The sequence below is a fragment of the Abrus precatorius genome, unplaced genomic scaffold (assembly GCF_003935025.1).
Source record: "Abrus precatorius isolate BTA unplaced genomic scaffold, Abrus_2018 Scaffold2, whole genome shotgun sequence".
Taxonomy (NCBI): Eukaryota; Viridiplantae; Streptophyta; class Magnoliopsida; order Fabales; family Fabaceae; genus Abrus; species Abrus precatorius.
Window position 1 is genome coordinate 11,237,036 of NW_020874362.1, and position 23,695 is coordinate 11,260,730.

The 23,695-nt window shown below is 34.2% G+C and overlaps 1 protein-coding gene across 12 annotated transcripts; it reads left to right on the top strand.

The window, feature by feature from the left end:
- Positions 1-1,117: 1,117 nt before the first annotated feature.
- Positions 1,118-23,455, top strand: LOC113858918 (protein RRC1-like). 12 transcript variants are annotated; one of them, XM_027491715.1, is made up of 19 exons: positions 1,122-1,230; positions 1,393-1,497; positions 1,921-2,016; positions 2,107-2,242; positions 2,428-2,473; positions 12,977-13,037; positions 13,127-13,279; positions 14,585-14,701; positions 14,789-14,954; positions 16,879-16,991; positions 17,284-17,355; positions 18,039-18,260; positions 18,465-18,523; positions 18,725-18,809; positions 18,907-19,044; positions 20,443-20,667; positions 20,755-21,557; positions 21,846-22,012; positions 22,831-23,455. In XM_027491715.1, the coding sequence occupies exons 3-19, from the start codon at positions 1,942-1,944 to the stop codon at positions 23,103-23,105; spliced, it is 2,913 nt and encodes a 970-aa protein (XP_027347516.1). In that variant the 5' UTR covers positions 1,122-1,230; positions 1,393-1,497; positions 1,921-1,941; the 3' UTR covers positions 23,106-23,455. The 12 variants fall into 12 exon arrangements, 11 of the variants coding, with proteins under 11 accessions (XP_027347521.1, XP_027347516.1, XP_027347519.1 ...); XM_027491718.1 differs by having other exon boundaries at positions 21,846-22,019; positions 22,835-23,383; XM_027491714.1 differs by having other exon boundaries at positions 21,846-22,016; positions 22,835-23,383.
- The last annotated feature ends 240 nt before the right edge of the window (positions 23,456-23,695 follow it).

A 23,695-nucleotide genomic window follows, 5' to 3' on the forward strand; every position in this document is an offset into this window, starting at 1 on the left:
TGATTTTTGATGGAATTTAATAATTTGTAGATTAATGAGATAAACTTAGTTGTTATTGATATAATTTTAATTTAATTTTTATATTAAAAATTTAATATTAACATTTTCTATTCAACATACTTTTTTTATTTCTTTTATTATAATATAATTTAAATTTTAAATATATATTTACGATTTTCTTGTTTTTAATATTTTTATTTATAAAAATGTAATGTAAATTTAATATTAATATTTTCTATTCAACATACTTTTTTTATTTCTTTTATTATAATATAACGTAATTTCAAATATATATTTACCATTTTCTTGTTTTTAATATTTTTATTCATAAAATATATTGATGTAACAATTTTAAATGTGATATAACTTTAATTTTATCTTTTATATGTTAAAAATTTAATATTAAAATTTTTTATTCAACATAGCTTTACATACATATATGAAAATTTATATATCTAAATTTTTTATATTATAATATTAATATTTCTAAATAAAATAATTTATTTTTAAGATTATATTTTTATTTAGTAATATATGTCAAAATATTGAGTTATTGTTCATAATTATTATTTTTATTCATAACACTATTTTGAAATAATAATCTAAGAATTAATGTAGCAGCAAAGAAGATATTTACTGTACTGTAAATTAAAATACATAATTATATATTATTTAGATAATTTATAAACTATTAAAAATATAATTTATAATAAGTATAAAATAAATTATCTTGATATATTTAAAATTGATATATTTTATATTTTAACCATAACTTACTAAAAATATTATATTAAAACTTTTAATAATAATAAAAAATACACATAAACTACATTAAATATTAAATATAATATTATATAATGATAAATTTTATCATAGTTATTTTTAGGGTGAGTTTTCTTAAAAATAATTTTAATGTTATAATAAATTCGTAAAATATATTTTTGTCTCAACTATATTCTTTAAATTTTTTAAATTTTAATATATTTTTATAATGGATAATAATTTTATTTAACATATTTTAGATACTAAAATTAAAATAAACCTGTGCTTATGACTAGTTTATTTTGTAAAATTGGAAATGTAAATCTAAATAAAATCAATAAGTTCCTGCGACAGAAAACAAGGCAATACCAATACCCTTCCCTGTGGTCGCGTGCCCTTTTATATCATCAGAGTTACTGCGCATCGAACAAGTAGGGAACAGCAAACCCATATTCAGGTCAAGGTGAGGTGAGTTCAGTTGATGCGAGGTTCGCCCGTTCTCTCGCTCTACTCTCTCTCTCTTAACCAAACCCCGATAAGCGTGTTTCCAATTCGATTACCTTCTTTCTATTCTGTATTTATATTATAGCTATTATATTCATGAGATGAGACCATGTATTTGCCCTTCAGTGAAGTGCTCGTTTTGTCACTCTGCTCAATTGGGAAGAAGGGCACGCATTATTCGCCGTTGGATTCAACTTGTTGCTGCTCCTCACTCACTCATTTTTTCCGAAGGTTCCTTCGGATTTCCTCTATACTTAGCTATTTCAATGTTTTATTTGTTTTATGAGATTGGAAATTGTTATATGTTGTTATTAGGTTACATTAGACGAAAATCTGTTGGGTTCTTACTGTTAGTTTCTGTGCTTGAGTGGGAGAAAGTGGCTACTGCATTTTAGGATTTGCAGAATGTCTCTCTCTTTGTGCCTTTGCTCTTTCTTGTGTTTCTCGGAGCATTTGGATTAGATAGGTTAGAGTCCAGGTTGATGGGGATTCATATCAGATGTGCTAGTAATTTTCATTTTTGCGAATCAAATGTGAAGTTAAAACTAGAAATTGGTTTAGAGAACGAGAAATGATGTGAAAAACTTAGGGGTGTTTTGAAAAGTGTAATTTCTGATTCGAGGCCACAAAATGTATTTAATATTCCTTTGGCAGGCTTTCTTTGCTGATGCAGGGATGAGTTCATTCTCCATCACGCGGAAAAAGACTCCATTCCAGAAACACAGAGAAGAGGAGGAGGCAAAGAAGAAAGTAGGGTTGATATATACAATTTATTTAGTTCTTGTTTGAATTTTGGAAAGACATTTCCCTAGTCATCATAATAGATTTTTTCTCATGCAGAGAGCGGAAGATGAGACTGCTCGCCTGTATGCTGAGTTTGTAGAGTCATTTCAAGGTGATAGTACTCCTGGGTCAAAGGCTTTTGTTCGAGGAGGAACAATTAATCCCAATGATAAATTTAAAGATGATTCTGAGGGTTAGTATGACTAAAATGAATTCTGTATTTCTTGCCCCTCCTTTTTATATTCTTTATGTTTGACTCTTTGAAGTCTTGATTATATCTGTTTTTCATGTTCTGGATAAATACATAGTTTTTGCTATTACTTTGTATAATAACATTAATAAAAGTATGGACCTTTTTTATTCATTCACGGATGGCAGGTGAAAAGTCCAAAGATGGGGTATCTGGTCCAAAGAAGGGAAGTAGGTAACTAAATGCTTTTGATTGACCATGTTTCTGTGCTCTTTTAATCAGGCATCATATGTAGAAAAAACACATCATTAAGGTATAGATTTTTTTAGGTTTGTACGGATAGCTATAATGAATTGAATAATTTTAGTTTTTATGAATAATAATACATTCGATGATGCATTTTTTATAAGTACAATAAATAATGTGATGTGATTAACCTATTTGTTGTTGTTATTAGTTTTGGGGTGTTTCATTGGATTTTTCAGGCTTAAGTTATAGGTTTTCCTACTCCCGTAATATGTGGTATGTTCTGTTTGCTTATGGAATGGAAAGCACTTGATTTTGAGAGATAACTTAAATTCCATAATCCTTATGCTGTTGAATTGAAGGTCATCTCTTTTCATAAATCCAACACAAAAGCTTGTTGTGGCTTGTGGGTGGTTTATCAGATGATGATATAAAAATTAGAGTTGTCGGTGAGAATCGAGAAGTATAGATATTCTTTTTCTATAGAGACATATTTGATTGTCTGATTAAATTCTTCATATAATTTGGGTGTATTTATTTGAAATTGTCAAAGGTAAAGTGCTTAAGTATATCTGTGTCAAGGCATAACAAATTAATATTCTTGGATGGCATACCTTCATGGACATCTGATGAAGGAATGATATATAAATCATTATGGGTGAAAACTATATAAGTGACTTATAACTTGTTAAGGAACTATGGAGTTATGATTACAAAGTCACTTAGTGGAATGGTTGATCTTGTTTGCAATGTTTATTTTATAGATTCACTGAGAATTGTGTATGCAGGTAAGTGTGTCTATTTACGGAATTACTCAAGTGAAAAAACCTCTGGGCTTGTTCGTGGTGGTTGTGAGTTTTAAATTTTTGGTTTCCAAATGCAAATTTCAAAACAAAACTTGTTCGGATAGAATGGAGTTTAATTGATTAACTCAATTTTAAGATAGTTTTACATTAATTTTGAAAACAAAAAAAGTAGTTTTGGTTTTTAGTTGTAAAACTGTCATCACTATCACCATTATCTTTGTCATTGCTACTACCAGATTACTCTCACTATCATCATAACCACTACCCACCACCACTAGCCAATGACTATTGGCACCACCACTACCACCTCTATCATAACAATCGTTGTTGTTGCCATCACCACAGTTGCCACCATGACTGTCCTCACCACTACCATTGTCGTCAACATGACTGCTGCCACCACCGACATTGCTGCCATCATGATCGCTGTTGCTGCTGCCACTACCACTACCATAGCATTCATTATTGTTGTAGTCACCACTATTGTCTTTGTCACCTTTATGATCATCATTCTTTGTTGTACTACCATCCCTGCTACCACCATCACCAATATCATTGTCAAGTCATCATCATTACCATTAATATAGTGGTTGCCGCAGTTACGCTTGCTACTACCAATCATTGTCATCACTGCTAGCTCCCTCTCCCATATCCTTGCCCATATCATTAGTCTGTCACCAAACAAACTTTGCTTGAGAAGTAAGAAGTGATTTGTGTGGTTTAAATTTAAAATTTAGTGTTAAAATTTAAAACTGAAAAATTACAAAAAATTGAAACTAAAAATTATAAAATTGAAAACTGATTTTGGTTTTTAAAAAATTCAAAAATTAAAACTAATAACTGGGCCTTAGTTATTGAGAATGAAAAACATTAAATATAGACCATTAGATCTTATTAAAATGGTAAAGATTAAAAGCAAAAAAAAGCACATGACTTTGTGGTTGCTCTGAAGGGAGAATAGAATCTAACTGTTCCATTTGTTGTCACATAAAGATTTGAGGTTTCATGTTTGTGTGTGTGTGTGTGAGACTGTATGTTTGTATGCAAATGGAGCATAGATCTTATTGAAAATACAAAATTATTTAGGGCTAGACTAAAATAGGTGGGATGCTGATACAGTTTTAATTCATGGGATGATTATTACATTTAAGTCCTTGCTTTCCTTAAAGTTAGTAATACTTTTTTACATTGGCTTTCCCTCATCTCTATCAAATTCATCACATCGTTTATCTTCTTTGCACAATTCTGCTATTTGCAACTTTCCCCGTTCAAGACTCCACTTCTTTATGAAATTTACCTCTGAATAATGGGAAGCACCTTGAGTTGGAGACTCTTGGGTCTCATTGATTTTGTCCTTTTTTTGTAACTTAAAATGTTTGTTATGTGTGGTGCAATTGTAGAATCAGTTTCAAATATGTTCCTAGGTTGTTGTGCAGCTGTTTCTTTGTGAAATTCTTTGTTTGATGTTATCATACAATGTTGGGTATGTCATAGGTCCTTGGACTAGTTTCTATTGACTTAGCTTGGTTGGTTTTGGTGGAAGGAAAGAGGCCAAATTTTTGTGACAATGTGCAATCTTTGCTACAATTTGGTGCATTTTCGTTGTATAGTAATTCTTACATCTTTAAGGAGCTTCCTTTGGATCAGTTGTTTTCTTTCTGCAAGATTTGGCATTCAGCTTCTATTTATTCTCTTACATTTGCAGTTAGTATTTTTACTAGGGTTTCTCTTACAGATATACTGTAAATTTAGGTAGCTTTGCTTTTTTGATGTTTTCTATGTACTCTAATGTTTGTTGTTTTTAAGGGGTATTTCTTATCCTTGTAAATCTTATTAATCATCTTTACTTTGTTCTATATGTGTGTGTGTGTGTGGAAAAGGCATGTTTTATGATATTTTTTGAAAGATGTTTTGTGAAAATATAAAAGCTATTGACCTTTAAATACAATTCAGGAAGTAAAGTAATATTTGAAAATTTAATAGGTAATAGGTTCTCCATGTTCCCAGGAATGTTTTTACCTAAAAGCACAAAATTTTAACATGGAAGGAAATACAATGTTAGCTTTTTAAATGCTTCAGCCTCTTTATTTCTTTGAAAAAGAATTTTCAAAAATAAGAAAACATTCCAAATGTGTTCTATATTCAAAGATACATTTCTATGTTTAGTCTTTGTAGCTGTTTTTTATTTAGTAGCATTTATATGCACTTGTATGTATGTATCTGTATTGGGAATGTATAACAAACGTGAGCTAGGTTGTCAATAGCACATGATAGTGTGCTGCATCACAGCAGCTGGCCACTATTCTCACATTATTGTGTTGCATTTTAGTGTTGCGGCTGCTGTGGCCGCTGTAGCGGCAAAAATCGCAGTGTGTTGCGTGCCACGATGCGGAAGACAATTGAAAACTCAAATGTGCCCTAACTTTTTACTGCTTGTTTGGGGGTATTTTGGGGTTTTCAAGTCACAATAAAATGGGTTTCAAAAGGTCTCTCAATAAAATTCAATCCATTCCTCTTCTGAGTTTTGCACTCTCTCTTCTCTTTAGTAGCTGCCCCTCTATTACTATGCAACTCATCATCAGCCCATTGCTCTTCGATGACTTTCCAACCATGTTCAAGTATTTTCTGGTCAGTACTTGGTGTGTTCTGGTTACCCATGCTCTCTGTTCACTGATTCTGCATTTTAGTCAAGTGCCCTGTTTTCCTTTTTGTTCTCACTGTCCTGCTGGTTGCTGTTCTTCTCTCCTTTTCCTCTTCTTTTTTCAATTCTCTTTTTCTTTGTTCTTGGTAACTATGAATGTGAGAACAAGATTTGTTCTTGGTGATGATCTCAAAGCTTGAAACATACTTCAGTATCAGTGATCTCTTGATTTCATATAACTTTTTGTCGACTAAGAAGTGGTGTTCTTTTAGCTTAGTCTTCATTGAACTCTCAACTCAAGGTTTTGCTTATACTCCCTCCGGTCATTTTTATAAGATCCTTTTAATTAAATCACATAGATTAAGAAAGGTTGTTGGAGGTAGTTAATGTATTGATTTAAAAAAAAAAATAATTACAACATTCCAAATTTATACTGCATTAAACTCAACTTTTTTATTATATTAATTGTTAAGAACTTAGAAGGTTCATAATGAAAGACGTAGTAAAGGGTCTTACATTAAGGACCAAAAGAAATCTCTAAAAGTTTCTTATAAAATAGAGCAGAGGGAGTAATGCCTGTCTAGATGAATTGAGGTCTGCTTTTCAGATGTTCTTATTCCCTAAATGCTGGTGCAATTATGTTAAGGTACTTATAGATGAAGAATGACTTTTACATGCTAGGTTCATTCAGTTAACTTTAAGTTTTGGGCACTAAATAGATGCCTAGACTGCTATTACTGAAATGCAGATGGTGAAAAATGTGTTGTTTGTGGTGGCATAAAATTACCAATATGGTTTTTCTTGAATTTGGATTGAGCCTAACTCAATCCTAAAAGCTAGCTTATGTGGTGAAATTTGCCCAAACCTTTATAAGCACTTTACCATAGCCCTATTTGGAGGAACTTGTGGAAATAACTTATAGCTCTTGTAAGCTCTTTTCAACTTATTTCAATAAGATATTTTAGTATAGCTCATTAGAATAAGTTCTTTTCAGTTTATTCTTTGAAGTTTTATAATCAAATGTATAGTATAACCACACAATGGAGCTTATATTTATATTGATAATAACAACAATATTTACTAAATATTCAGTTACCTAATTAACATAATTAAAAAGATAAAGTTACCTTATTATTATAATTAAATATATTTAACACTTAATAAGATTTAGCATGGATGAGGAGAGTAACACTTATAACCTACCCAAAAAATAGGATTGACTCAAATATGGTACCATCAGTTGAGACGAGATAACGATTAAGAGTTGGAGTGATCGAGTGTAACCAATAAAGACGCATTTGTGAGAATGAGCACAGAGCCTGTCAATCCTTAGACTAAGATTATGAATAAAACAAGTGGATTCAAAGACATGAGGATAGGGGGCGGATGTAAAGATTGATAAGAAAACAAGACAGAATGCGGTTCCTGGGTGTAAGGATGGAAGAAGATTTGATTAATAAGGTAGTAGGCTTTAAAGACAACATCACTCCAAAAATTATGAGAAATATTACCATGAAGAAGTAGAGTGCGAGTAGTTTCAATAAGGTGTCTATGTTTTCTTTTAGCAATTCCATTTTGTAGAGTGGTATGAGAACAAGAAGTCTGATTGAAGAATGTCATTGAAGTCATAAAATTTTTAAAGTATGAGACAAATATTTACAAGAATTATCATCATACAAGGTGCGAATAGGAACACCAAATTGATTTTTAATTTTATGGTAAAAAGATTGAAATATAAAAAATAATTGTGATTGGTTTTTTATTAAATATAACCAAGTGCCACGGGAATAATCATCAATAAAAATAACAAAATAACTCAATCCTATGATAAACATAATAAGACTAGGACTCCAAACATCAAAATGAACTAAACTAAAATGAGAGAAAGCTCAACAATTAATACGACTAGGAAAGGAATCACGGTTATGCTTGCTTAATTGACATGACTCAAGACAAAGTGGATAGTTTGGAGAGACTTAGTTCCATTTGCTATAACTTTTGAAGAATGAGATGACCTAACTGAGCATGAACTAGGAGAGTAGAGTCTACCACCAAACCAACATGAGTAGAGGGATATAGATAAAGTCCTTGTGACTCAATCCCATACCAATCTGCCCAAAACTCCAGTCCTGCAGAAAAATAGATTCTTTAGTAAAGAATATGATGCAATCAAGAGAACATGTTCGACGACTAATGGATAACAAATTAAAGAGAGATCTAGAAACATAAAAAGCATTATTAACAGATAGTGATGGAAGGGAATGAACAGTACTAAAATTCTGAGATTGTGTTTGAGACCCATTGGGCATTGTAACTGATTGTAAATAACCAGAAGTAGAAAGAGAAGAGGAAAAAGACTTGTTACCGCTGATGTGATTAGTAGCCCTAATCAAGGACACATGAAGCAAGAGAGGGAGAGTGAGAATGAAATACCGATAAAGGAATTACCAGTGTACGTAATAGAGGCAGTGGAACTAGAGGCTTGAGGTGAGGGCACAATGGAAGTTATAAGCTTTGAAGGAGCAAATGCAGCTGCCTAGGACATGGGAAAGCGCATAAGCAAGAGAAACTAACATGGACAATGTCAATAATGCCAAACAATGGCTATTAGGTAGCAAAACAAGCAAACCAAGCACATACATGGAAGGAGAATGGAATGGGGATGACGCTGGTCAGAAAAATGGTGTCACCAGTTGCTATTGCGGCAACTGGACAAATTTGACATGCTACGATTTTGCAGAACATGAGGGTGCGTCTCAATTCTGATTGACGTGGCTCTAATTGCTTTGGTTTGCGCACAAATAGGCAGTTCAGATCATGTGGTCGCTGGCAAGAAGGTCGTCAGAATAGTGTCTTTGTAAAAGTTTCCGTAACAGCGCAAAAAGGTGGCCCAAATAGTGTGAAAAGTCACAAGAATAGTGCATTCGGTGGTGAACAATAGCGGAAAAGGCAAAAACTAGAGATGAAGTCAGTTTTCCAGTAAAAAAATTTACTGATGGGCAGTGGGCCAACCAAAGTTATATGGATTAAAGTTAGTCTCCTTAGGCTCTAGATACATTGTTGAAAGAGAGAAAAGTAAGAGAACATGTGGATGAATCCATGTGCAACTTTTGTAGGGATCAAACACTTAATTAAGCATTTGTATAATTATTGTGGTATTGCAGCTTTGATAAAAAGGTTTTGCTTTTCTTCTTATTGCTTGAGCTTGTGCTTCCTTCTCTTGAATTCTTTTTAATGCCACAATACTAATATGTTTTTTAGGCTTGACTTTTTTTAAAAAAATTTTGGGGCTTTCCTCTTTTGGATCAGGTTTTGATATCATATTAGGATTTTTAAATATGGATCCAATCCAAGAGTAAAAGAGAGAGATTGGGTTCTATGGATGAATAACTTGTTTGTTTAAAATGTCTAATGTTATTTAGACTCATGGTGCTCTTGCTTATAAGCTCTTTGATTTGTTGTTAATCCACAAATGTTAGACTTTATTATTTTTAAATATATTTAATGATAGTAATAGTAAAGTTTATCTTTGTAATTATGTTAACTAAGTAATTGAATAATCTGTAAATATTCTATAATTATTACTATTATTAATATTTATGCAATTGAGACCCATAATTCAAATGTTCTCTCATTTTTCTCCCTTTCAACATGGTATTTAGAGCCTAACGGAAGACTAACTGTAATCTCTGTGCCTCTTTGGTTGGCCCACTACTCATTGGTGAAATTTTTTACTAGAAACAAACTTTCATCTTTGGTTTCCAATCTCTTCAACTATTGTTCACTGCCAATGCACTTTGCACCCCCGGCACACTAATCCAATGACCTTTTTGATCGTTGACCACATGATATGAATTGCCTCTCCACGTGCAAACCATTGCTGCTGGACCCACATTGATCAAAGCTTAGATGCGCTTTCATGTGTTGCAAAACTGTAGCTTGTCAAACTTGCCAAGCCATTGCCGTGCATGATGCCGTTTTTTCAGTTACTGTCAACATTGATCCTGCCCTTTCCCTACTCCTTCTAGATTTGTTGTTGGTTTGCTCATTTTTGCTTTAAATAGCTGTTTGGCATTTTTGACACGTTCAAGTTAGTTGTCCTATGGCCGAGGCAGCTTGATTTGCTCCTTTCAAGCTTACAGCTTTAGTTGTGCTTTAACTTTTGATCTTCCTCCTGTCTATAGTGACTGTCTATAGTGACTTCCTGTAGGTGGTATAAGGAGTGTCGCATCTCTAGTTTCACCTTTATTGTGCATAACTCCTTCATTTGTATCTCCCACTCTACCTCTCTTGCCCCTTGTGTCCTTGATTTTGGGGTCACTGAACATATCAGTTGTAACAAGTCTCTTTTCTCTTTCTACTTCTTGTTACTTACTATCTGTTACAATAGCTAATTGATCTCAAACACAATCTCAGAGTTTTGGTATTGTTCGTCCCTTTCCTTCACTATCTGTTGATAATGTCCTTTATGTTCTTTCATCTCTCTCTGATTTGTTATCCGCTAGTCGTCTAACTCATTCTTCAAATTGCATCATTTCCTATACGGAAGACTATTTTTTTGCAGGATTGATGTTCGGGATAGATGATTAGCACAAAATGATTCACAAGGATTTTATTAACCATATCTATCCCTTTGCTCATGCTGGTCAGCTGTTCTAATGATGGACTCCCCTTTGCTGATTCATGCTCATTAGGTCGTCCTGGTCTTTACAAGTTACAACAAATGGTACCTATAGTCCTTTTAAGCTATCTGCTTTGTCTTGTGAGTTGTGCCAATTAGACAAATATATCCGCAATTCCTTTCTTAGTCGTGATAATAGTCAAGCTTCGCCTTTGTTTAGTTTGGTTCATTTTGATGTTTAAAGTCCAAGTCATTATTTTTACTTAAAAATTTAAGTATTTTGTTACCTTTATTGATGATTATTTCCATTGCATTTGGTTATATTTTATGAAAAATCAATTAGAGTTATTTTCTATATTTCAATCTTATTATCATGAAATTCAAAATAAATTTGGTATTCCTATTCATATATTGCATAGTGATAATACTAATATTTGTCTCACACTTTTCAAAATTTTATGGCTTCTAATGACATTTTTTATCAGACTTATGTTTATACCCCTTAATAAAATGGAATTGTTAACATAAAAAATAGATACCTTAAACCACTCGCACTCTTCTTCTTGGTAATATTCGTGATTGCTTTTGGGGTCATGCTGTCCTTATAGCTTGCTTCTTTATTAATCGAATGCCTTTTTTCATCCTCAACAACCATGTACAACACTTTGTCTTGTTTTTCTATAGTATTTACATCCTTTCTCTTCTCGTGTCTTTGGATTCACTTTTTTAGTCCATAATCTTAGTCCAACAATTGACAAGTCTGTGGTTGTGCTAAGAAATGTGTCTTTCTTGATTATACTAGATCTTAGCATGTTATAAGGGTTACTCTTTTGATTCTTAATCATATTCTTGTTTCGGTTGATGTTACTTTTTTGTCTATCACACTTCCCTTGTCTCTTCTTCTTGTTCTTGTTAATTTTTAACCACCAAAAACACCATCTCTTCCATAAATTCCTCCTTCATGTCCTTTACAAGTATATTATAAACAAAACCATGTATTCCCTTTGCCACCCTTGGCAAGTAATGAGACTCCTTTTGATTTACCTTTGGCACCAACTCCTCCACATCTTTTGGCCTTGCCTCCTAAGCTTGATCTTATTGCTCTTCGAAAGGTATACTTTTTATTGATAGTCTTGCTCCTCATTATGTTGCTTTAACATATTGTTTGTCCCCTATCCTTTATACATATCTTTCCTCTTTGTTTTATGTTTCTATTTCTAAGAATACAGGTAATGCTCTTTCCCATCCTGGCTAGTGACAAGCCATAATGGATGAGATGTGTGCACTTCAAAGTAGTGGTACTTGGAGCCTCGTTCCTCTTTCTTTTGGAAAGTTTTTTGTTGGATGGAGATGGATTTACATTGTCAAGGTTGGCTTTGGTGGCTGTTGTCTTAAGGCTTGTGTAGTGATCAAAGGCTATAAGCAGATTTTTGGTTTATATTATAGTGATGTATTCTCTCCAATGGCTAAACTGGCGTCTATCCATCTGTTTATTCTTATCCGTGCTTGCAATCCGTCATTGGCCTCTTTATCAACTCAATATCAAGAATGACTTTCTCCATGGTGATCTCATGAAAGATGTCTATATGGAGCTACCTCATAAATTTGTTGCTCAGGGGTAGTCTTTCAGATTAGTTTGTCATCTTCAAAAGTCCTTGTATGGCCTTGAAAAATCTCCTAGGGCATGAGCTGGAGGGACTGGGCAGTTTTGCTCCATATTTTGCTTTGCTTCTTGTTCTTACATTAATGAGTATTCCTTATACTCCTGTCTTTTTGTAGTTTTTCTTCTTCATTGTAGTTTATTCTTTTGTGCAAAAACTGTACATGTCATATGGAGATGTTTTATTTTGGTAATCTTTGAGATATCCTTTAATGTTCTAGGATACAATCAGGATATTATTTGTTATTCTAAATAACTTTAAGATATAATACTGATGTTATGAAATATTCCAGGATTAACCAATCAGATTCCATAAAAGCAATCAGTTAAGTACGAATAGTTCATGAGTTCTTGCCTTGCCTCATTGCTTCATACTGGGCAATTGTTTCCCTTCTGTAGCCGAGTTAGAGGGGGACTGCCTGTGGTTTGTTGTCTGTAGGTTCTGTGAAGGTTCCCATGTATACGGTGGTGCTCCCTCAAAAGCTTTCTCTTGCAAATCAAATATTTGTTCAGTTCTTGTGATGTGAATTTGTTGTTGAGTTTTTCAGATTGTGAGTATTAGTTAAGATGTGAAGTTAGTGTATTATGAAAGATTTTGACGGATTATTCTGTGGCAATTCTTGAAATTACAGTTTAGATGTAAAGTACAACTTCAAGGGAGTGTTTTGGAAATGCTGAATCTAATAATTCTTATACTTTTATTTAGTACAAATGTATTTTTAGTTAGTTAGTATGGAAGTTAATCATTTGTATTTTTGTGCAGGTATGTACCATCTTTTATTCCTCCTCCAATGGCAACCAAGGGGAAAGAACCGGAAAGGAAAGTCTGTGTCTCCATTGAAGCTTTGACCTCTGATTTTCTTTTCAAGTTGTGATGTTTATAGATATAATGCTTATTTGTTGTGTTTTGTAGAAAGAGGAGGAAAAGCCAAAGGAGAAAGAGAAAGGAAAATCAAGAAACATTGATCATTTTATGGAGGAGCTAAAGCATGAACAAGAGATGAGGGAAAGGCGAAATCAAGAACGTGAACATTGGCGTGATGGGCGTCATGGAGAACATTCTATGGTAAGTGGTGCTTTTTCTTTACTTGATAGCATGCTGCATGTACTGTGGTGGCTGGATTTTTTGTCCCTCTATCTTTAAATATGTAGGATTTGTGTTACTTGTAGTTGTAGGTTACTCTTTGGAATAATTGAAATGCTGTTGTGTAAGCTAAACATTAATGGTATTTATGTAATTTGTATCCTATAGTGCATAATATCCTGTCCACTGTAGCACGGGAGTGATTATGTTTTGTAAAATTTGTTAACTGACAGATCATCTTACGGCCTAGTTGTGTTACAACTTAACTGATTCAGTTGTAACAGTCTTTTATGCTGTCTCCTGTATATTAGGAGTTGTACTAGGAATTCTATAAAATTCTCCTCTCAAAATTTCCCTTTATTTTTCTCACTTTTCCTCAATTCCTTCTGACTTAAATCTTAGGAGTAAGCATGTGATGATTGTATCATAAAATCTCATTCTTATTGATGTGATTCCCAATAACCATGAATCACAAACAGACTTGCCTAGGGTTGGAAGCACAAATTACGCCCAAATTCAATTTAGAATAAAAATGGATTAAAGGAAGATGAACAAAGGTGCCACAATCTTTAAGAGAATGAAAAGCCTAGTGAGGATTTCCACAAGAGTAAGAATGCTCTTGATAATATCAAAGTTACTGGTTCACCCACAAACCGTAAAGAGGCACAAAGTTCTCTCCAATATGAAAATCCTATTTTTTATTCAAATTCCAAATTAGTGTTTACTTTAGCCCAATACAAGCTTAATTAAGACATTTAAAACAACTTTATAAATATTTAATAAACTATGTCAGGTTCACGACCTGCAAGGCTGCAATACTAAGAACGCTAATGAGAAACTAAACAAATAAATCCAAAGCTCAATTAAAAAGGTCCTAAGCATCACTTTCTTCAATTTGAATTAGGTGGGTCAACTTGGGCTCCATTCTGACCATATCCAGGCTTGATTCAATCAGTCTGGCCACTAATTGATTTAAGGCTTCCTTGACTGTCTTTGTTCTAGCTCTAGCCGTTGGCCCATCAACTCCTTGCAAAGCATCATTCCCTTTATTTTCGTGCTTATTGACTATGTTTCCTTCATGGTTCTCCTCATTACTTCTTTGTTATGCTATGATGTCTTTATGCTTGTTTTGATTTTTATCCATTACAAATATTACCTGATTTACTTAATAATATACATTATGAGAATAATTATCTGTATATGCATATTCTTAGAATTTCATTTTATTTCTCTTGCTCAATAATTTTATGAAGTAGTTTTACTGATAGTTTTTCCCCTTAACTACAGTCTAGTCGCTTTGATGAACTGCCTGATGACTTTGACCCAAGTGGAAAACTTCCAGGATCATTTGACGATGGTGATCCACAAACTACAAATCTTTATGTTGGAAATCTTTCACCCAAGGTTTGAATGTCCCTTAAATAAATGGGCATTGTTGCTTATTGGGAATTAGGACATGTTAGCCTTATCTTGGCATTTTTATAATTGTAGGTTGATGAAAATTTTCTGCTCCGCACTTTTGGAAGATTTGGACCTATTGCTAGTGTGAAGATTATGTGGCCTAGGACAGAGGAGGAGCGAAGGCGGCAAAGAAATTGTGGCTTTGTTGCTTTCATGAACAGAGCTGATGGGCAGGCTGCAAAAGATGAAATGCAAGGTGTGATCCATTTGTCTGAAATCAGTGGATAGACTGTGGAAGATGATAACTTATTTTATAATTCTTTTTTTAAAGTAATTGATGCAAGTCTGCATTCATGTTATGTTAAATTGCTGAAAAACTTCAATTCTGAATTAATATTATTTATAGTTGTACTCTTTAAATGATATCTTCTAAGTTGTCAAAGATTAACATATTTTCATCTGGCCATAATTTTGCGTAGTTTTGTCTTCTGTTGGCATATTACTAACAATCCATTGCAAGGTTATTGTTTCTTTATTAAGTACATTATATTGACTCACTGGAGGCGGCGGGCATGGAACTGTACAGGATCAGCAGTGTAGAATTTTGGAGATTTTTGATATTTTAGTATTGATTGAATTGTCAAGGATGAAGCAGTGATTGTTATAATTTTAAGACATCTAGTGGCATGTACAGTTTCTGGTTCATATTTTCTGCAATGATAGGAATTAGGGATGGTATTTTTCTATTGGACAATGAAATGTGTTGTGGAAAGTCATATGATGGATGGTTGTAGTATCGCGAAGGTAGATGTTGTAGCATTAAATTTTTAAGTCTTAAGGAGGGATTAAAGGTAGGCTGTAAGTGATTGATATCATTTTAAGAGATGTAGTGGCTTGCAGAGTTTTTGGTTCATCTCTTATGCCACTAGGAATTAGAGATTCTATCTTGCTGTTAAAGTATGAAATGTGTTGTGGACATAGTCAATCCCAGATAGCGGGGTGGAGCAGCTGACCCCAAAAACGCTATAGCGGGATGACTGCTATTTTAAGCATTGAAATTTGAAACAAAATAGAGGAAGAAAATCAAAATAGAGAAGGAAAATAGAAAACAGAGAATGGTCATTCACCGGAAAACATTTAGGTTTGTCAGAAGTTTCTAGATGTGAAGATGACTGGAAAATGTTTGGGTCACGTTAGAAGCTTCGTTGGAGTTTAAGGCGACTGAAGATGAAGAAGTCAACTGAAAAACGTTTGGGTCAAATACTAAGCTTCGTCGGAGATGAAGAAGATGATTGGAGAATGACTTTGTTGTGTTGGAAGCTTTTCCGGAGATGGAGGAGGACATCGGAAGCAAGAGGAAAACGGGAACTGAGATAGGAGGGAAAAATGTAAAAGGGACTTAGGGCTAGGCTACAAGGGAGAAAAAGATATTAGAAATGTAAAAGGGGGGGGGGGGGTAAAGTAGGGATTTGACCTAGGATGAAATAGCGGCCACAATGGCTGCGATTTGCTCTATTCTTGGTGCAATGGCCCTATAGTGAAATGTGACGCAAAGACAGTGAGATATCAGCACCCTGCTGCTCCGCTCCACACCTCCGCAATAGCGGCCACTATTGACTGCTGTGGTTGTGGAAAGTCATATTATGGATGGTTAGAGTAGAGTGAAGGTAGCTGTTGTACCATTAAATTTTAAGTTGATAGGAGGGATAAAAAGTAGGCTGTAAGTGTTTTGATCAGACAATATAGGTCCGATTCAGAGCTGCAGAAAGCATCTCAGCCATGCAGGTAAGATGGGTGAAAGTTGTGCTTCCCTGTTCCCTGTGCATCATATGCAAGGTGTCATCAGTCAGATACACCTGACCTTGGTGGACATTTGGTCTCAATTGCAAACACTCTTCACTCATACCAAGTTCATACTGTATTTACTATTTTCTCTATTTTGCAATTATAACTTATAGTAAACTGTTATATAATATCTGATTAAGGTATTTAATTTGACTTCCTTTTTGTTTATAAAAGAAGAATGGATACTGAATTATGTAAGAAAAGGATGCGAGTGCTAATTTTGTTAGGAATCAGGCCAGTAATTATTTTTTATATGTATGCAAATATTACAATGTAGTGTTAGCATTTATAATCATTGAGTTATGCTTGACAAAAAATATGTAATGTTTGTGCAGGAGTTGTGGTTTATGAGTATGAATTGAAAATTGGATGGGGAAAGTCTGTTGCCCTCCCATCGCAAGCACTACCTGCACCTCCACCAGGCCATATGGCAATCAGGAGTAAGGAGGTATTACTGTTATCTTGTTGGGAAAAGAGAAAAAAAAAATTCATACAGAGAACTTCTGCGAACAATTACTTTTCAGGTGGTTATTCAATTTAACATGAGTAACCACTTAAAAATGTTTACTTTGTTCCGTTTCTGTAATTTTTCATCCAAAGTAATTCCTAAAAAAGAAAGCCCCCTTTCCCCTGTCCTGTGCTCCTCCCCACCAAAAGAAGAAAAACTTTTAAGGAAAAGGAACTTACCCATGCAATAGTGTATCTAAATTTTAAAGAATGTTTAATTTCTTTGTTTACAGGGTAGTACTGTGATCCTGTCTGGCCCTTCTGGTCTGCCGGTGACATCTGTGCCTAATCAGAACTCTGAATTGGTAAATCCTCATTTTTTTACTGTTGTAGTTTCTTTAAGTCTATACCTTATAGTAGTGTCATGTAGTGATGAGATCAGAAATCATTATTAAAAATGTTTCTTTAGTTGTGTGTAAAATGCAATTACTTTTTGCAAACATGTAAATTTTGTTTCTTTAAGGATACATATAAACCATCATCGATTGCATTTTTGTTTCTTAAAGGATACATATTCTCTCGAAAATTCCAAGAGCGAAAATGCCCAAATCTTTGGTGTTGCTCTAATTTTCTTTGGTGTATGTGGTTGTGGTAGGATACTAATGCTAGAATTTTCTCTGGTTGGATTTAATAGTTTTTATAGCTTCTTTACGTTTGCTGCTAATGGTTGTTTCAGGGGGGTGTCTTTTTTTTTTTTTTAAATCTTGAGTGAGATTGGCATGTTGTGTATGGTTGTTGATCTTTTTCTCTTTTTGTTTCCCTTTTAGTCTCTATTTTTTTTTCCACTGAGGATTTCTTTTCCTCAACTTTTTTATCTTTCTCTTCTTAATAAATTCTGTGGTTTTCTAAAGAAGTTTTTAAAAAAGCTATTAGATGTCAGAATATTTTATAAAAATACAAGGTACTAGATGTAAAATTACTAAGGTTACACTTCTAATGTGCTTGATATAATGGTTCTTAGAGTATTCCTGTCATAACTTATTGCCAGGTTCTAACTCCTAATGTTCCGGATATAATGGTTACACCTCCTGAGGATGAACATCTAAGGCATGTCATTGATACAATGGCTTTGTATGTCCTTGATGGAGGATGTGCTTTTGAACAAGCTATTATGGAGAGGGGTCGTGGCAATCCTCTTTTCAATTTTTTGTTTGTTCTTGGCTCGAAGGAACATACCTACTATGTTTGGAGACTCTACTCATTTGCTCAGGTACAACAATTTTCATCTTGTAAGGATGCAATATACTTTTTGGGAATGTGTTGATTAAACAAAATGCTTGAGTATTGTGCGAATTTATTAGTGTTAAAGAATCCAAGTATGGAAAAAGCTTATTTAACAATTAGTGTTAAAGAATCCAAGTAACATGGATGTTTGTGAATTGATTGAAATGTGTTCATTTTGCTTGTAATGCAGGGTGATACTCTTCAAAGATGGAGGACTGAACCATTTATCATGATAACGGGTAGTGGAAGGTACCCTAATTATTCTTTCCCTTTTTAGTGTGTACGTTGTTGGTTATTGCCAAAAATTAGAAACAAGAAAAGGGAAGAAAGAGTATTGATGGATTGTTTTTTTTTTTTTTTTAATTTTATGTTGTCTCTGGATGGGATGGGTCACTCGTAATAAGTACATGCTAAACAAATCTATATATTATTTATTTTCTCTCTCTCCAGATGGATTCCTCCCCCATTACCAACTTCAAAAAGTCCAGAACATGAAAAGGAATCTGGCACCACTCATGCTGGAGGAAGAAGCAGGGTACTCTTTATTGTTGTATTTTCAGTCAGGATGAATACATTTCTCAACAGTCTCACGATTTATTTACTATTACAACTTCCATTCTTTTGATTGGCAGCGTGTGGAGCCTGAAAGAACACTGACCGATGCACAGAGGGATGAGTTTGAGGATATGCTGCGTGCTTTAACACTAGAGAGGAGCCAGATAAAAGAGGCTATGGGGTTTTCTTTAGATAATGCTGATGCAGCCGGCGAGGTAGTACTGTTAGTATGCTCATTGGTTACAGAAATTCCATTAGTAAAATTGTCATTACATGTTTAGAGAGTAAAATTATTGTTGACGTCCTTAATCCTTATCCATTTTATCCCATTTGCTTACTTTATCTAATAGAAATGCTCATTGGCTTACTCCTTATCTTTATTGTTAACAGTAATTTGTCGAATATTGTGGTGTGACAGTAATATAGTACCTAAATAATCCATTCTTGTAAGCCTAACTTTTTGGATTGATGGGCTTTAGTTTAAATCCTAGCATTGGCCCTAGACAAACTTATGGCAATGCCTGGGCTTGATCTGGTCTATCTCATCCCTAAAGAATCAATATATCTTCACAACTGTGTACTTTGAGATACTGAATTTATTTTGAGTTGATCTTTGCCATAGTTATCAATAGTACAAAAATTGAATAGCAGAGTGCTTTTAAATAATGACCGTAGCAGCCAAAAGAGTGGCTGTAGAGGCAGTAGGGTGAAAATTTTCAAAGAATCTAATTTTTTTGTCCCCCAAAAAGGATTGTTTTGCGCGGTTTTTTTAGGGGCAACATTGATGCATCTCTTCCCCTTTTCACTATTTAGAAATTCCTAATTGGATCTAGTTTCTCTTGCTTCTGTCTAGTGAGCAATATCCACACTACAACCTGGCAATATTGTTTTGTACTTTTTCTTTTGCTTTTATAGTTTTATTGTTATTTACTTGCTATGTTTTGATTAAGACCTATGGCTTTTTATTTTTAATCATCAATTTTTCATGAATTTTGAGTATTTTTAATTTTTTGAGTGTTTATATGCACATAGTATAAATGATTTAATTTGCATAATAAAATTTCTAAATTATTGAGAATCACAAAATTATGTCTGTCTCACTCCTAATATAATGAGCCCCATTCATAATTTTGGAGTTTTAAATAAATTTCAACCAATAGTGGAGTGTTAAGTAGCGTGTTGCTAACACTCCTCTTTATATAATAGGCTGTGTTCTCTTAATAGTTCTCTTCAACTTTGAACAGAATTATTCCTTAGTTTAAGCCTGGGTTTTGCCTAAGGCTTGGGTTGTGGCCCCACCTTTATAATCCTGCACTTTTGATGTTCTAGGCTATTAACAATACCTGCAATCTGTAACTATGAACAGCATGGCATAGGTTAGTTGAAGGGGGAAAAAGGATTTAGGCTTTGTGACACTTGGTAGGATAACTGTACCTGATCTTAAGAGAAGGGAGAAAAAATATGATTGGAAATTGAATTTGCATATCACCTGAATTCTGAAACAGTAGAAAAAGACAGTATTATCTGGCATTGATGTTGGTCTCATGCTATCATTTAATACACATTAATTTTTTGGAGGATGCTTTCTTAATTGTATTTAATCTTAACTGCAGATTGTTGAAGTTCTGACTGAATCCTTGACACTTAAAGAAACCCCTATTCCAACTAAAATTGCAAGGCTTATGCTTGTCTCTGATATTCTTCATAATAGTAGTGCTCCTGTAAGAAATGCATCAGCATATCGCACTAAGTTTGAAGCAACGTTGCCGGACATAATGGAGAGTTTTAATGACCTGTACCGTAGCATAATGGGGCGGATTACTGCTGAAGCCCTAAAGGTAGGCTGAAGAATTGTAGATTGCCTTGATATAATTTATTGTTGTTCTTTCTTATTCTGTTTGGTGAACTTGCCTGAAATGTTCCAGGAACGAGTGCTGAAAGTTTTGCAAGTGTGGGCCGACTGGTTTCTCTTTTCAGATGCTTATGTGAATGGCCTAAGAGCCACTTTTCTTCGACCTGGGAACTCTGGGGTAATACCATTCCATTCCATATGTGGTGATGCTCCTGAGATTGAGCAGAAGATCACTTCTGAAGATACAGTTTTTGGTGGCAAGACCAACCAAGATGCTGCATTGGCAATGGGTCGAGGAGCTGCAATGCAGGAGCTAATGAATCTTCCTCTTGCTGAGCTGGAAAGACGGTGCCGACACAATGGATTGTCACTTGTTGGGGGTAGAGAAATGATGGTTGCACGCTTGCTAAGTCTTGAAGAGGCAGAAAAGCAAAGAGGTTACGAACTAGATGACGAATTGAAATATGCCCACAACCAAGTGAGTTCAGGGAAATATTCAAGTAATCAGGGAGAAACAAGTGCTGAGCCTGAACCAGTAGGACTGTCTGGATGGAACCATTATGGGGATGAAGATTTGCCGTCACAGGGCAAAGGGTCTGTGTCTTTAGCCCCAACCATTCCTATTCCACAGCCTGAACTTAAAGCCTTCACAAAAAAGGAGAAGAATGATCCAGTTTTGCCTGCCTCTAAATGGGCCCGGGAGGATGATGAGAGTGACGATGAACAAAGGAGAAGTGGAAAAAATCTTGGCTTAAGCTACTCATCTTCTGGTAGTGAGAATGTTGCTGATGGTCCTATTAAAGCTGATGAATTGGAGTCTGCTGCTGATACAAGTTTTTCAGCTCATGCTGACAGTGGAATGAATGAAGAGCAAAGGTTGTATTGTATTTTGCCTTAATTGCTGTCCCCTTCATTCTTTTCAGTACCAGATGGAGTTATTAGTAGGTTGCCTATGAACCTGATCATGTTGTTTCATTCTGCCAGCATATACTGTCTTTTCACAGTTTGTGTTTCCGTTTATATTTGATAGTGGTGGTTTTAACTTTCTATCCCCTAAACTATTCAAGTCCGTATTTTTTTTCCTTGGATATAGCCTGTAGAAGGATTTTTATTTACATCATATCTGGTGTCTGCTAATGGAGCATGTTATGAACTGTTGTACAGGCAAAAGCTGAGACGCTTGGAGGTTGCTTTAATTGAATATCGTGAGTCTCTTGAAGAAAGGGGAATTAAAAATTTGGAGGAAATTGAGAAGAAAGTTTTGGCACATAGGAAACGGCTGCAAGTGGAGTATGGGCTATCAGATTCTGTTGAAGATGGTCGAGGCAATAGTAAGTTGTTTCTACTGTTTTTTTTCTTTCGAAAGTCATACTGAAGCAATTGATTTGGCATTTTTTTTATTGAAATCACAGTGATGATTGTGAAACTTCAAATTCCTTGTAATTTAGATGTAATATTGAATTTTAATTGGACAATGTCGAGCAAATTTACTGGTGCACACATCCTGCAATCGTGGTAGAAACTTGCAGCAGCATTATCATTGCATGGTTGATTTTATTTATATGGCCTATTTGACCTCAGTAACAGTAACTGTAGTTGCATGTGATGGTGTTATTACCTATTTGAGATGTTTTTTTTATAATTTTGAGGACGAGTTATTTGTCCTTGAAATATGATTCGGTAATAATTATTCAGTTCATCATGTCCTATCATATTCTTTTTCTTGAGGGCCATGGCGGTTTTCAAATTTCCATATCGTAGTGGTTCAATAGTATGTTATAGTGATATGCAGGAGGATAAAATATGCAACGATGGAGTTTCTTGAAAAAAGGTGTTCACTTTAAGTTAAAATGGAAGTAATAAGGATTAAGGAGGCATGGAGTGAGAATCCACAATGTAGATGCATAATTGTTGTCAATGTCATATGATGCATTCTTCATACATTTCCATTTTTAATAACTTCCTCACTCCTTTTCACCCTTTTCACCCTTTTCATGCAAGCTTCTAATTTCTTGCAAAATGACATCAAAATATGAAATTATATCTCTGTATGTGTTGATGCTTCTTATTGTTCTGGATCAAGCTTTCAAATGATGCGAGAATTTTAGAATATGATGAGTGTTGTTTGGTTATCCTACTATAATTGCAGGAAGATCTTCGGAGAGGAGAGATAGGCATGATGTTTCAAGGAAACGGCACCGCAGCCGAAGTCCAAGTAGTAGTCCACAGCCAAAATTATCAGGTAAAGACAGAGAAAGAGAACATGATTTAGAAAGGGATCAAGAGAGACAAAGAGATAGAAGTTATGATTTTGACAGTGATAGAGGAAGGGACCGGCACCGGGAAAAGAGTGGAAGCAGAGAGAGGGATGATCATGATAAGGATAGAGGCCGAGACAGGGACAGGAGAAGACGGACCAAATAAGAACATTTCAGGTGTTCTAACATTAGAGATCTGTTAGCTTAATGATTTGCAGATTGGTTTGTAAGAATCTGGAGTACACTTGGCTTTTTGTATCATAGGGGGAATATCTATGTGATACCTAAGTGAAAGATAGGGATGATCTGTCAGGAAATTGTTACTATAGACAATTTGAAAATGCCAGTGAGTTAATTTTAATTTGATTTAATCTTAAGATTTTAAATCTCGTTAATTTTTCTGAGTGAATTAATGCATGTTGCTGCACAATGCAATATAATCAAGAGGGTACTGTCTGCTAAATATTGAATATTGACGTTGAATCTTATTTGAAAGGTATGGATGACATTTTTAATTTTTTTTATTTTTAATTATTCATGTATGGTTAATATGGTTAAGATCTATTGTTTTTGTTGAGATGAAGAGAAAACGAGACATAAGATAGAAATCCGTGTGTTGAATTCACAGTGGAAAATTTTATATATATATATATATACACACACACACACATAAGTGTATTTACAAATATACATAGTGATAGGTCCAGGCTTATATCTATCATATGATACACTAATAATAATAATCTAACACTTCCC